At 38.4% G+C, this 14,056-nt stretch overlaps 1 protein-coding gene across 1 annotated transcript in view; it reads right to left on the reverse strand.

Moving 5' to 3' along the window:
- LGR5 (leucine rich repeat containing G protein-coupled receptor 5) overlaps positions 1-14,056 on the reverse strand; it is an 89,231-nt gene that overhangs the window by 29,272 nt on the left and 45,903 nt on the right. Inside the window, exons 3-4 of the mRNA XM_065639737.1 lie at positions 8,508-8,579; positions 6,835-6,906 (exon numbers count right to left, since the gene is read on the reverse strand). Of these exons, the coding sequence (XP_065495809.1) occupies positions 6,835-6,906; positions 8,508-8,579 (144 nt within the window). The remainder of the gene's footprint in view (positions 1-6,834; positions 6,907-8,507; positions 8,580-14,056) is intronic.

The following is a 14,056-nucleotide window of genomic DNA, read 5'->3' on the forward strand; positions in this document are numbered from 1 at the left end:
GTCCCCACAGGCGGGAACAATGGTGGGCCAGCAGGAGTTGCTGGGTTATCCTAGGAATCAGGCCGCAGACCGGGATCAGAAGTCCACAGCACCTTTGGTGTGGCTGGGAACGCTCCCGGGTCCTGCAGCCAGCTGGCTCGCAGTGGCCCACATTATGTGGCCACCTCTCCCAGCCTCCCAAGGAGGACGGTCCCAGGGGAGTGCGATCTGCCAGGTGGCCCCAGGAATAGTTCGGGCCAATGTTAGCCCACGTGGGTCAAAATGTGCCAAGGACCCCGTGAACAGTGCAGCAGGACAGACAGTCATGGCTGGTGCCTGGGAGCACTCTGAAGCACTGCTTGCTTTGCTAGGCCAGCTGCAGCCACAGTCTGTCACTCCATGGTGGCCAGGAAGATCTCCTCGGAAATCCAGTGTGAGGCCCTGCACAGCTAACCACTCCAACAGTGGCTTCTTATCCTCTTCCCACATGTGGTGTATGTCCCAGGGAGGCTTCAGCCATGCAGGATGATTTTTGGCTAGCAGTTCTAAGGTTGAGAAATTTGTCTCTCCCTTACAAACGTGATTAAAAACCTCCCATCTTTTGAGGTTGCTCAGAAGACAGAAAAGAGTCAGATGCCTAGTAGCTTCTACTGGATGAAAGAAAACATCACCCACTGGCCTGGAACTGCTGTTCAGTCTATTTGCCCCCCACTTCGAAAGCAACTGGCCCTACCACTGGTTGAGTTGAGGACTGCGCCCAAATAAAACAGTAGCACGTGCATTTGAGGGAACCTTGCACTTCTATCTTCCTCTCAGCTGCTTAACAAGCTAGAAAAGTGTCTGTGGCTGAAAAGGGTGGTCTGATATGGTACCAGTGCTCCCTCCTTCTGTCACGCTTCTGTCACCTAGAGCACCCCAGGGCTCCAGTATATAGCTCAGATGGTTAAGAAGTGCAATGAACTGAGGACACTTCAGTGGTGAGTTTTGAGACATCTTTGAGTATGTGTACGGACCTTGCGTGGGTACACACAACCTCGATTTAAACTGTGGCAAGTTCCTCCTCAGGGAGTTTGTGGGTACCTGCTGAGGTACTGAGTTTCCTAAGCAGGATAATGCCCTAAGTCAGCTTCATTATCGTGGGGTGTGACGTGGAAAACCACAACTAAAGCTCCTGTCTTTTCATGAAAACAGTTCTCTTGGGAGAATATGATTTCAAAGGTGTTCTGTGTTTTAACTAAAAATCAGGATTATTAACACAAGCATCAAACCTGAAAAAAAATTGTTTCAAGTTAACATTTCTGAAAAAAGGGGTTTTTGATTTCATGACTGAACTGGAGGCATTTCAGAACTCTGTGCCCTCAAAGTCTTCAACTCTTTGTTTGAATAAACAATGGAAACTCGTCTTGAAACGTCAAATACTTGGAAGAGTAGGGAGAAGATCCATTTGCAGACCTGTTCCAGCCAGACAATTATGGAAAACACCCAAGATGATTTCTAGATAATCTTTTATGTAAAACTCAGTGTCACCATCAGGTGCTCCACAAATACTGCAATATCTTAAAAATAAAATCTAAGCAATTTACAAATTTTTTAAAGGAAATTTTAAACAAACTTAGTTGGTACTATTTTCTTATCTTGTTACTTGTAAAGTCAAATTAATTTGCTTCACTAAATTTCAACATTACAGATTGTCAAAGGAGAAAATACGGTTTATTTTCTCCCTCTGTCAACTGTTTTCAGCCCTTTGGAAGGTGGGCTATCTTGTATTCTGTCCTATTTTCTACTACTAAAGTCCTGTTAAATTTTACAGGAATGAAAGCAGGTGATGCAGTAAATAATGGTAGCTTTTAAATGTCCTTCATGATTGGTTTGGCATGGGCAGTGAGATAGCACCCGATCTTTTCTTGACTGTTTCTGTGTCTGACAATGCTGCAGTAAAAGATGCTCATTAACAAAGATGTCTAAACAAAAAAATAAACAGGGAGTGAAGTTTCATCTGTAGTATTCACTACAAATCGTTGCATTACAACAGTCCCAATAAAAGAATATCAGAAGCTTTTCATTTCCATCAGCAACATCAATTACGCTTTCTTTGTTTAGCAACATTTGCATCAGTTGCTAGTAAAATAAGTTGCTAATAAAAAAGTTGTGTTCAAATGTTCAGGGGAAAAAAAAAATAAAAAAAGGGTACTGGTATGTCATTGCCTGCTTTACCAATCCCTTCTTGTTCAAAAATACTTAAGTTACATGCCAGTTCTGAAACATACGGGATATCATTAGAAATTACAAGACAATTACACTAGAGAAAAAAAAGATACGCATTTAAACAAATACATATATTAACTGAAAAAAGTTGGGCAGAAAAGAAACTGTTAATTAATAGCAATATTTGAAAAACAAATCACGATACATATGCAAAAGGTTCTTGGACTTTACAGGTGTATTCAAAAAAATCACTTAAAGGCTTCTTGATTTAAAAGCAGAATGGAGAAGTGCTCGGGAAACACAAAATCCAGAGACTGTCTGGGTATAGTCAGTTCTAAAGAAACACGTTTCCTCGTGGTGCGTAACAGGGAAGACAGCATTGAAGTGACAGCTCGAACTCTGCTGCCAGCGTTTAAGTTGTGACATATTGGTGACTGTGTGTTCCTCCCTTTCAATCATGGTACCAGCAAACATATTTCCCTCTTTTCACCTTAACAGAGATAAATGTCATTTGAATTGTTAGGACTAGTAATCCACTAGATTTCAGAGGAAAATTATAGCCCACATGACATGTCGAAGACATCCTTCTGCTGAATTCAGAGATCAAAATCATGTCTCAAAAACAACATGTTCTGGTCACTTCCTTAAATCCTACTGCCAAAAAGGGAACTGGAATCCTACACAATCATCATCCAAGCTCTGGTAGCCAAACTAATTTGTTAATCAAAGTATCACGTCACTGTTGTTGACTATTGAACTACAAAGACTTTTATAAAAATAGAGAAGATTTTACTATCGTTTAATCTTAATTTTTGCTTCAATGACAAAAAAAGTATATTGTTTGTTTTGGGGCAACAGTATAAAGGTTTTCTCATAAATTTCTGCTGTTGTGGATGAAATTCACAAATCTTAGGGTTTTTTGGGTTTTTTTTGGTGCCCATTTTGCATTTTATGGTATTACTAGAATGTCTGCGGTCTGAAGAAGACGGATTTTTCCAGAGGTAAGTCACATCTTAAGAAATTTATGAATATTTATCACTCAAACTTGTCACTCTATTCCCCATGCCAGCAATAACACAACTTGGACAAGAAAGTTGAAAAAATTGTTGCTCGTTCCTGCAGCAAATAATTTCTTTTTCTGTGTGCCACAGGCCAATTAACATAAATTATCTATCAATATCGATACCTATACTGTAATTTTTGAGCCTAGAACTAGATAATAAGGAGAGCACATGATCCAGAAATACTTTTTTGTGCAAATAAATTATGATTAATTTGCATTACGAGTGAACAAGAAAAACTTGTGTGCACATATAACCATGTATCATGCATGTACCACACACAATTATAATTGTATACATACAAATGATTTTAACATAATGCTCTTCACATTGGTTAAGGTAGCAAGGCAGTTAGTATGGCTTGCCCCTCTACATGACTGCCTTTCTTGAGTAAAACCATGAAAAGCAAAGATTTGCATCCTGTCACCAGTTTTCAGTTTTTCTGATTTATATTAACCTAAAGCAAAGGGTTAACGGGGCTTCCAGAAATCATGCCACCTGCATAGTTAAACATAATAAATACAAGAAGTTGTATAGGAACTGCCTTTGTGAAGGCTTTTAACCTCTTAATTACACTCTTGAAAAGACTCCTGCCATTTCAAAGGTTTCAAGAAATAATTCCTATTGTAAAAGTGAAACCAATGCAAGAATTACCTTGTGAACAGAAAATTCCTAGACTCTATGAAACAAGAAATTGAATCTGCACACACCTTTATCTGACAAGCACAACCCCGTTTAAGCAAACAAAAGAATAATAGTTTTCTTTTCCTCAAAGAGGTCTCTCTTGCTGGTGATCATCTTTCAGGTGATAGTAGCTTTTCTGTACAAACCCATATCATTCCATCTTGGTCTGCTACACAGCTGTTTAAAGGTTTCCACTGACAACTCCTATTCTCCCTCTGTTTTAATTCTGTCACAAAAATATCAGTCCTTTACGCAGACTGCACGAACTATGTTTGGTTTACTTACAACCTCTGCACCCAAAGCAAAAAAATTTTTGCAACAAAGCCTGAGTGAGACTGTCATTTTGTTTAGAAGTTGTGCTGAAAATTCAACAGTCTCTTTCAGAGCAACAAAGGAACTCTTGTTTGCTTTGCTTATCGTGTTTTGGTCCAGAATGTGTATAGAGTGATGTGATCTCAGCAAGATTTTTTTTGTTTGTTTAGCAGAAAGAAAATCTAATATAGTCACTACACCAGCATTTTCTCATGACTTTTTCAAAGATCAAAGGAAAGAACTGTAACCTCAAAAGTATACAGCTGAGATATTTCAGTCTGTGTCTGGTCAATAAAGAAAAAAGCCATTGGCCAAATAACCATTATAAGATAATTAATTCTTAGGGCTGTTTCACCTTTAGAAACCTTAACGAATGCTTTGTATATTAAGGCGGTAAATGTTGTTCGAGATGGATGTAAGAACCTGGGAGCTAATACAGTATAAAGTGTGTCTGTGTAGTGGTAAGTTATTCAGACATGACATAATTTTGCTGAAAATCAATTCATTTCATTAATTCAGTTCTTCGGATTTTGGCCAAACCGAATGTATGGAAAAGATGTTAACCTTCTGGTGGAACTTCTTTATATAGACAAAATAGAAGAGCATGTTCAATAGAACATTTCTCAACCACTATATCTTAACTCTAACCGGACGGGATAGCTTGGTACAGATGTGCGCTCTATCCTTGTCATCGTTAGACTTTAACCAGTGATACTGGTGATCAGTGCAACATTTTTTTATGATAGTTATTTGAACTTCCAGATTGACTTCCACATTTGGATCTTATAACTTTTTAGGAAAATAATTTTATTTCAAAGTAATTTTGTGAAAATATAAGGTAGCACAGAGAAGAGTCAGTTGACATTTTCCTCCGTCAAAGAACCTGCTTGTCTCTTTTCAATCATCTAGACATATTATGCTGCACATTCAAAATCAGTAGATACTTCAGAAAATTTTATCTTTTTTTTTTTTTAAATCAGATGACAATGGAATTCTGTGGATAATTCAGAAACATACTCTATTTACTGCATTGAGACAGCACTAGCAGCCTTGTGGTTGCAAAATGTGAACTGCAAGTACAGCAGAAAGAACTCATGATACTCAATTGTCTGAACAAAAACATGGTAGATGAATTTCAGTATAGATAGATGTCAAGTGAGGCACCTAGGGAAAAAGCAATTCAAACTTTAGTTGACAAACTCTTGAGTAGCTACTAACATGCTAAAATGAGGTCCTGCAGTTGTAAAAGGTACGAAAATAACAGGTCAGTGTTCAGTGAAAGTTAAAAAAATTAAGCGAAACAAAGTTTGGGGAGTTAGTAGGAAAGCGAACAAAAATGCATCCAAAATTGCCCTCTATAAATCCATATAAACACTTTAAACATGCTGTGCTGGTCTGATCCCTCCTTGACTCATATCAAATCAAATACTTGAGAAGTGAAGAAAAGTTCTGTCAGAGTGACAAGGCTGACTAGAGGAAGGGAATAGTTCCCATATGAGAAACAATCCTAACAGGCTACATCTGACAAACATGACTAATGGAGATACAACAGAGGTCTACAAAATATGGTGTACATCAAAAAGGAACTGCTGTTTCTGCTTCCTCCTGATGCTGCACTTAGGGGACATCAAATATGGTGGGAAGTTCCAAGTAAATAAGAGGAGGTACTTCACCATGCTACACAGGGCTAGCCGGTCAGCAGATACGCTGCCACAAAAAAATCATGAGAGTTACATTGGCTCAAAAAGCAATTGTACAAATTTATAGAAGAAAATTATTTAAGAGCTATTAAATTCAAAGAAGCCATAATGCGCTCCTGAGCACAAACCTTCGGCAGCTGGGACACTTTACTAAATGAGTATCATTATATTCTTTGCCTGACCTTCTAGCTTTCCTTAGGCATCTGCTGTGGAAGACTGGATTCTGGGCTAGGTCAGCTTTTAGCATGACCTAGTACAACCTGCCTTATGTTATGGGGCAGAAACGCGTCAAAATAATTTCATTCATACCAACAAAGCAGCCAATCCTCACTCCTGCTCTAGCAGTTCTGGCAGGAGTTCTGTTAAAACTGAAGCTCATGGACTGAGTCAGCACACAGTCAAGAACTGTAAATATGGAGATCTGCCTGAAGCACAGAATATAATTAAGCATCCTCTAGTACACCCTGTTTCATGAGTTAATAGTGTTTTCCATAGTGTTTAAAAATAAAAATATTACACCAAATGAAATAAAGCAATGGAGTAATTTGGAATTCTTTCTTTTCTCCTGTAAAGAATCTTAAGAAGAAACCATGGGAAAGACCAGTGCTCAAGGGACCATATTCTTCTTCACAAACAGAAAGCATTGCAGGGCAAGGACAGTGAACCAGTTTATAATGCCACAAAGAAGCTGCCGGTGTAATGAAATTACTGGAATGAAATCAGTCACTTTTGATGCTTAATTGAGAATACAATTGTCTTGAAAAGCAGCTCAAAGAGAGTTAAAAGAAGAAGTTGATTCACCACATTGTAAAGTGACATTAATGGGTAATTAATAGGTAATCATATCTTATTGTTCATGCAAGGTTACAAGTTGATTTATCAAGTATACTTACAGAGACTGCAGGCTGCGCAAGTTCTGGAGTGCTTCAGTAGGAACCTGGCGTAGTTGGTTATTCTGCAGCATCCTACATTTCGAGTAGCACAAACCCCAGAATCAACACAGTTAAAAATAATTTCTTTCGATTGTAAATTTTCTTTCAAGCTTACCTCCTTTGTACTGGTTCTACTTCACCATTACAAACAAAGGAAAGCTACAAAAATACCTCATTCCCCTGCCCCTGTCAAATACCAGTTCTCTTCAAACAAACACCTGTAGCATATTATTGTTAACAGCTACATATCAGATTTGAGCAAGATTTTTCAAAGCAGTTGAGGAAGTTAAAAGAATACATCTGACGTGCTTTCCATAGGGCTTGAGCTCCTAATTGCTTCTAGTGATTCTGAAATTGTCGTCCTCGTGTACTGATTTTGTTTTCCTTCTGATGTGCTTTAGTTTCTTATTCTGATAAAGCTGTGAAGAACTGACTCTTGAAGTCCTTACTTAGGAACAAGCTGCTATGGCAAACAGAACTTTTAACTGTAGGAGAAGTTTATGATTTGGTTTGAATAAAATTTTATCTCTGTAAAAAATGCTGAATTTTTACTAATGAAATAATTTTTGTCAAATAGAGGGTTGCTGGCAGTGACTTGACAAATTTCTTTTCTCAAATATCGTATCATTTAGCTTGCAAAGACTGAAAAATCACTTTTAATTCCAAAAGAAACTTTTCCTCCCTTTGAATACAGTTTCTTTCGCACTGCCTAACATCCTTGTTTGGACCAACTCCTACAAATATAAAAGGACTCTCTGCGGATAAAACTGTAGTACATGCTGCCTTCAAAATGAGACAGATTCGATGGGACATTGTAAATTAAATCATTTTTGGCAGGCCTAAATCTCCTTAGGCCAACAAGAGCCAACTTAAGAGTAGATGGAGTGGGAACTCTTCACACCTCTTTCCTGCTCAGGCATTTTTTCAGTATACTGTAAGAGGATACTCTTACAGTAGCATCTGGCTTGGCTTGACACTGCCTAGGAGGTAGGCGTTCTTGCTAATAATACAGTTTCTGTGAACTTTACATAGGCAAAGATCCCCTCTTGTATAACTATTGTGGGATGTGGTCTGCTGACAATTTTAGTAATTATATGTACTGTCTTCTTACTCCATATAATACACGGCTTTGTCATATTGTTTATAATTTATCTTATAGTAATTACATCACAAAGAACAAGATATGGAATACAAATTGCATTTTAAATTACACAGTGTCGTATAATAATGTTTTTTTCTCCTGGCTCTCAAGAAAAGGCAATTTACCCCTAGTTTTGTGTGATCATGAAAAGTTCACTTAAGATTTTTAAACTCAAGATCAGAACTTTTGAGACAATTAAATGAACTATTAACCATGTCAATTTGTACCTTTGAGATTGTACAGAGGTATCTACTTGATGAGCAAGTTGTTTTTAGAATGACATTAATGTTTTCCAATCTTTGTGTTTAGGATATTTTCTATATGAAAAAACCAAAGATTTAATGATGTTCATATGTATCTTCACTTCAACTGAATTGTTCAAAATGAGCTGATCAAAATATGTAATTTATTTGATCAAAACTTCACTGGTTAATTAGCTCCCTGGAGCATTTAGGAAATCAGAAATATATCAAACAACACACAGTTTACTTACAGCACTTTAAGACTGAAAAGGCCAGCAAATGCTCCCTTGGGAATGTATGTCAAGCCATTTCCTGCAAGACGTCTGCAAAGTTTGAAAAAGGAAAGGAAAAAGAGTGAATACTTTTCCTTTTCATGTGGAATTAATTTGGTTGTTAAAAAGTGCAATACTGCTATGTTTGAGCGACTGATGCCAGAGGCAGTAGTTTAAATGCCTTGTTTTGTCATTAATACACTTTTTTTTTTAAAAAAAAAAAACCAACAAAAGGGAAGTCCTTAACTGTACAGTTGATTTACTGACAGCTGGACTGCAGAGACAAAATGCAATTTCATTGAAAATCATGCTTATGGTTTAGAATGCACAATTAATTCTTCATATTCTTCTTTTTAAGGATTAGAGCAATCTCAGCAACTGAAACATAGATATACTGACAACAATTAGCATCACTGGATTTACAGGCATGCACTTTTGGAATTGTGCACATATGACATCTGTGAACATTTAACTCATTTGCACTAATATCAAAATATATCTGCATAGTAATGATCACAGTTCATTTAAAAATAATTACATGTAAACCTGCTGTACTGGTGGAATAATATTCTGTATGAGCAGATGTGTAATAGGTTCGCATAAAGTGTACTTGCTAAAATTTGTAGGCCTTTTTTCCCTACTTCTATTGCATTTTCCTCCTCAGAATGCCGGAAAGTATTATAGACCTAGGAAAGTACAATGAATACCTCTGCAAAGTGTGTTAATCTGACCAAAAAAAAAAAAGCCTGCATTCTGTCAGGTTTGTGTCTAGGAAAAAGATCACGTATTTGTTGTGAATCAATGGCATTTCCATGTTCCCCATCAGCGCAACTCCAGAGCATCTTGCATTTAACCTCCTGACATCTCAGTTCAGCATGAATGTGCTGCGATACCTGTACCTTAGCAGGAAAACTGACTGGCAGGGGTCAGGCTGCCCGTCGAGTTACTGTGTGTCTGCTCTTAGCTGGCAACAAAAGCGGGTTGATATGATCTAACTCTCTTCTATTTGCAGACCAAGTTAAGCCGAGTGTAATTGATATTTCCCATCAGCTAAGGTATTGCACACCAAAGTTGCAGAGTTACCATAGACCAGTTGATGTGATGATACAGTTGACACTTGATTTGGCCTCTGGCCCCTTAGGAAAGACAACAGGACTAGATCCAGAAAATGCCTTAGGTACCAAGCTGCCAAGGAGGAACATACAGCACTGAAGTAGGCGTCGGAGTTGCCAATACTGTTCATGCAAAATTTCAGGTGCTCGTGACTGCAGTTCCAAAGACCCAGCATCGACTGGCCCTTAAATGTTGTCTTCATCTGGAGTTCAGTTGCCCCAAGCTAACTACAGGACCCCAAGGACACCTCCTTAGACATCTCTTTCATACAGAAAACAAAAATAAAAATTAGGCCATAAAGAAAGACAACATGATTCTAGATCCCAGCTCCAAAGACTTTTCAGGCATTTTTTATTTGCTGAAATGGCTCTTCCCTGTACACACACACCTGCTGATCGATGTGATCTGTAACTCCGAGCAAGTGGCCCTTCCTCTCTGTGTTCACTGCATTTAATTGTGCTCTGCAGAGGTGCTTGGCTTCAGACAGAGCTGCTGAGCTTGTCTCTCACTTTGGAGTACACTGCAGTCCGGTGTTCAGACATCTGACATGCACATGCACCCGAATTCCTGCGGGCAGATGACTGAACCAAACCTGGCTCACTTTTGCTTCCAAGGTGAGGCACTCGCAGGTTGAGCCTATTTTTTTTTTCAGATGTATGAGGGGCTTCTCCAGCTTCAGCTTTCATTCTGAACCAAAAAGGCAATGACTTTTGGATTGTTGCCGGATGAAGCACATGCGTGCTAGGTTAGGCACACCAGACTGTGCCCCTGCAAGTAAATGCCGTTTGTGGATCAATGACTAGTAGTGGCTCAGGACCTATCTAATGCTGATCTCAGTTTATGATATGATTTTTTGGAAAGACTGAAGACTGCTTCACCCTCGCAGCACCCTTTTGATCTATTATTTTAATGACACAACTGCACATGACCCTGGCAGGAGGAGTCTGCAAAACTTTACTGGAAAAAAAGTAGGTACAGGTATTGAGGTTTTCGCTTACGGCTAGAAGTTACAACTTTGAGTGTCATATGAAAAGCCTGATAAAGAGCAGAGGACTAAACCCACGTGTCTGAAGAGTCAAGCTCATCTTCTGTCAGGCCACCATCCCTTCTTAAGAGTGGTTATGTTGCAGCAATTTTCATAATTGTTGCAGTGCAAACTGCGAAACATGCTACATGTACACATCAACTGTTTGAACTGGAATACTCTTCATAAAATGGTCTGAGAAAATCAGATCTTAAATGAGACCTCCTGGAGAAGGACTCTGGCAATTAGCAAGCATGCTCCACCCCGTTCCGAATGCAGGGCTGTGGCAATTTAATTGGGACACTATGCAGCTTTAAAGTTTTGTTTCAGTGTGTAACACTCCCTTTCCCCAGCTTCGGAGCACCATCATACCTTTCTGTGGTAATCTTGCTGTTTGGCATTTTTTGAAAATGTGCTGTCATAATTTTAAAGACATTCTTATGGCACCTGTAATGTGTACCTAATAAATTTAGAAATAAATACCTAAGCACGGAGATGCACCTGTACATGTACATGCTGCACATCTCACATTCACATCGGTTTTAGTGAGACTGTACTGCATTGGGCTGTATTTGAGCTGGTCTCTGATGGCTGAAACATTTCCATGTAACTTTTCTCCCTGTTTCCTTTGGTGGCCAGGTTTTCTGTCAAACTGTCATCAAGAGAAGTTTTTCTCAGAGTAAACTGTTGTCATTCTGACTGTAAGGTCCACTTAGGTCATCTGGCCACATATAATGTACCACCCTAACAGCCTGACCCCTCTGCATGGCCCCAACTTCAAAACCTTTTAGAGGAATATCTGAAGCCGACAGACAGTTGTAAGCGAGGGATGCTGAGCCATGTTCCTGAGCAGTGATAGGTACCTGCACTGTTAAACTTAGATGGATTTTTTCCTCTTTTTTTTTTTTTCCATATTCCAACCCTCGTTTTATATTCCGCTTCTTTTCTTTTCAGATCACAACTTCTCAATTACTAAATATATATTGTACAAACACTTTAGGCAGATGAAACCACATGTTAATCCCCTTTTTGGTTGACACAGCTTCTGCATTTACTCCTTATGAGTTTTTCAAACCTCAGGTCATTCTAGAAGTTCTGCTTTGAATATTGTTCAGTTTGGAAAGAGCTCTCACTAAATTTGCATATGGTGACTAATACTATCTTATATGGTATTCCTCTGCTCATGCAGCAGAACATCACACTCATCATTTATAGCCCTACACATTTCACTAGAGGGATACATCAAATGTATCACAAATGCCAAAATACATGTATGTCTGTGTAGCTCTGTCACCAAGCAAACTGACAATGTCAGAAAAGGTAGACATCTGGCAACGATTATTTTCTATGTAATGATGCTGTCTGACCTTCAGTCATCACATTAAATTCTTTCTCATTACGTCCTTTTAATGATTTTCTGTGGAACTGACTTTAGGAAAACCACCTATCTGTTCCTAATATGCTCCATGAGACCACTTCTGAACACTTGCACAACAGTAGTATCTTCACAGCCCTTTGGAATTCCCCAGCATTGTGGTGTTTGGTAAAAATCAGCAGAAATGATTCATTGGGAGCATTATCTAATTCTTTCAATATTCTTGGATGAAAGTTAGCACATCAGTTCTTTAAGGCACGCTGCAAAGCTCATTAAGTTTGGCTTATTTTTTCCTGACCATTTTTAATGCCTTCTTTGTGTGTTTTTCTTGCTATTACTGTGTTTCTATTCTCAGTCTTGGCTTAGGGGAAAATTAATCCCCTTGTTGACATTACAGTACCTACTAAGTATCAGGGTTTTCTCCACTTCAGGGATTTTTGTTTTCTATTACCCTAAATTATTTGAGGGAAGCTGCCCAGTATTTTACTGAACTTTGGATGGACTTTGGGTAGTGATTTCAGTTTGGATGGGTAAATATCACTCTCCCTGAACAGATGAGGATGGACATACTACCTGTCTCTATACTTCAGCATTTAGTTAATGATTTCTGAGAGCAGGAATGAACTAGCTTGTTTATAGTGCTTACATAACTAAATGGCTGGCTTCTATTGTTTGAACAACTTTGAAGTTAAATTTTTAAAAGTTATTTCTTTTATTTTCAACATTTATGACATTATTTTAGAAATATCTCATTAAGTACATTCGGGCTCAAATATATCACATCTCTTTAATGGAAAAGTAATCAAAAGTACACAGCATTACTGATTTTGGATAATTTTTTTTTGAGCTCTATTATTTTAGAACTAGATTTTATTTATGCTGCTTCATACAATCTTGCATGTTAACGGAAGCTGGAAAAGTTTATGAGGAAGTGTTACCACATACTTCCCTTAGTACCTGCTACTTGCCACTGTTGGAGTCAAGATACCAGGATACTTTTGCCTTAAGCATAGGCTAAGTTTTTACACAACTGCATGTTTCTTTCTAAAAGATGGAAAATTAATAGGCTGAGAAAAGCATATTTTCTCTATCCTTTCAAATGATAGCAATTTATATATCTTTCAACACAGTTTTGCCAAGCTGGCAATCTCTGCTCACTGTTGGAACACTGCAGGTCAGGTTCATGGCCTATGGTCACATCTAAGAAAAGGTTTGTCTGGGGTCTCCTTTGAGTGTTTCCCATCTGTTTACCCCTTTGGTGTATTCTGACCTCTGCTGCAGTGTCATAGTTCTGAGAAATGGTGGTCATCAAGGCAGTAGAACATCACCAAAGTCAACACAACTAATAAGACAACCACAAAAACCTCTGAAAATAATCAGATTCTTTTTTGTTTTCCTTTGATTGTCACTCGTGTCTGAAAAGAGCAACTTCATTACTCAAAAAGAAGCAAATAAACATGAAGTGACTGAACACAGTCAACTATTTTGTTTACATGTCTAGTAAAATAATTTTTCTTTACCAACTCAAAACTGCTTTGTGTGTGGATGTTTCCTGCATCAGGACAAGCCTTGCCTGGTACCAGGTATCTCCTCATTATCTGCTGGCCTGGAAGGTGACCTTGAAACACTAAAAAGTCTTCTCTCTTTAGCTAACAAACTGTGGCATTTATTAAAGAAAGCACCTCTCTACTGACTATGAAAGAAGCTGTGGCAAACCTAACCCAGCTACTCCTCATTGTCTGCAGCAGACAGTGACAGTATGATATGGGTAGTGGCTGCTTTACTTCACTTGGGTAAGATCTAGTCCAGCAAATGCTGAACAAGCACCTGTAAAGTGTATTTCAAAACCTAGTGCTATCAAACCTATAGGAAGGACATGAAAGGAAGATAACAGTCTTCTTGGGAAAAAGCCTACATTTACATTAATTAATATTCATGCCATGTTCTAAGAGGATTAACACAATGGAATTTTCTGGATCAAGTTACTGATCAAGTCTTGCAAGGTGCTGAAATGTA

Source organism: Caloenas nicobarica, chromosome 1 (assembly GCF_036013445.1).
Source record: "Caloenas nicobarica isolate bCalNic1 chromosome 1, bCalNic1.hap1, whole genome shotgun sequence".
Taxonomy (NCBI): domain Eukaryota; kingdom Metazoa; phylum Chordata; class Aves; order Columbiformes; family Columbidae; genus Caloenas; species Caloenas nicobarica.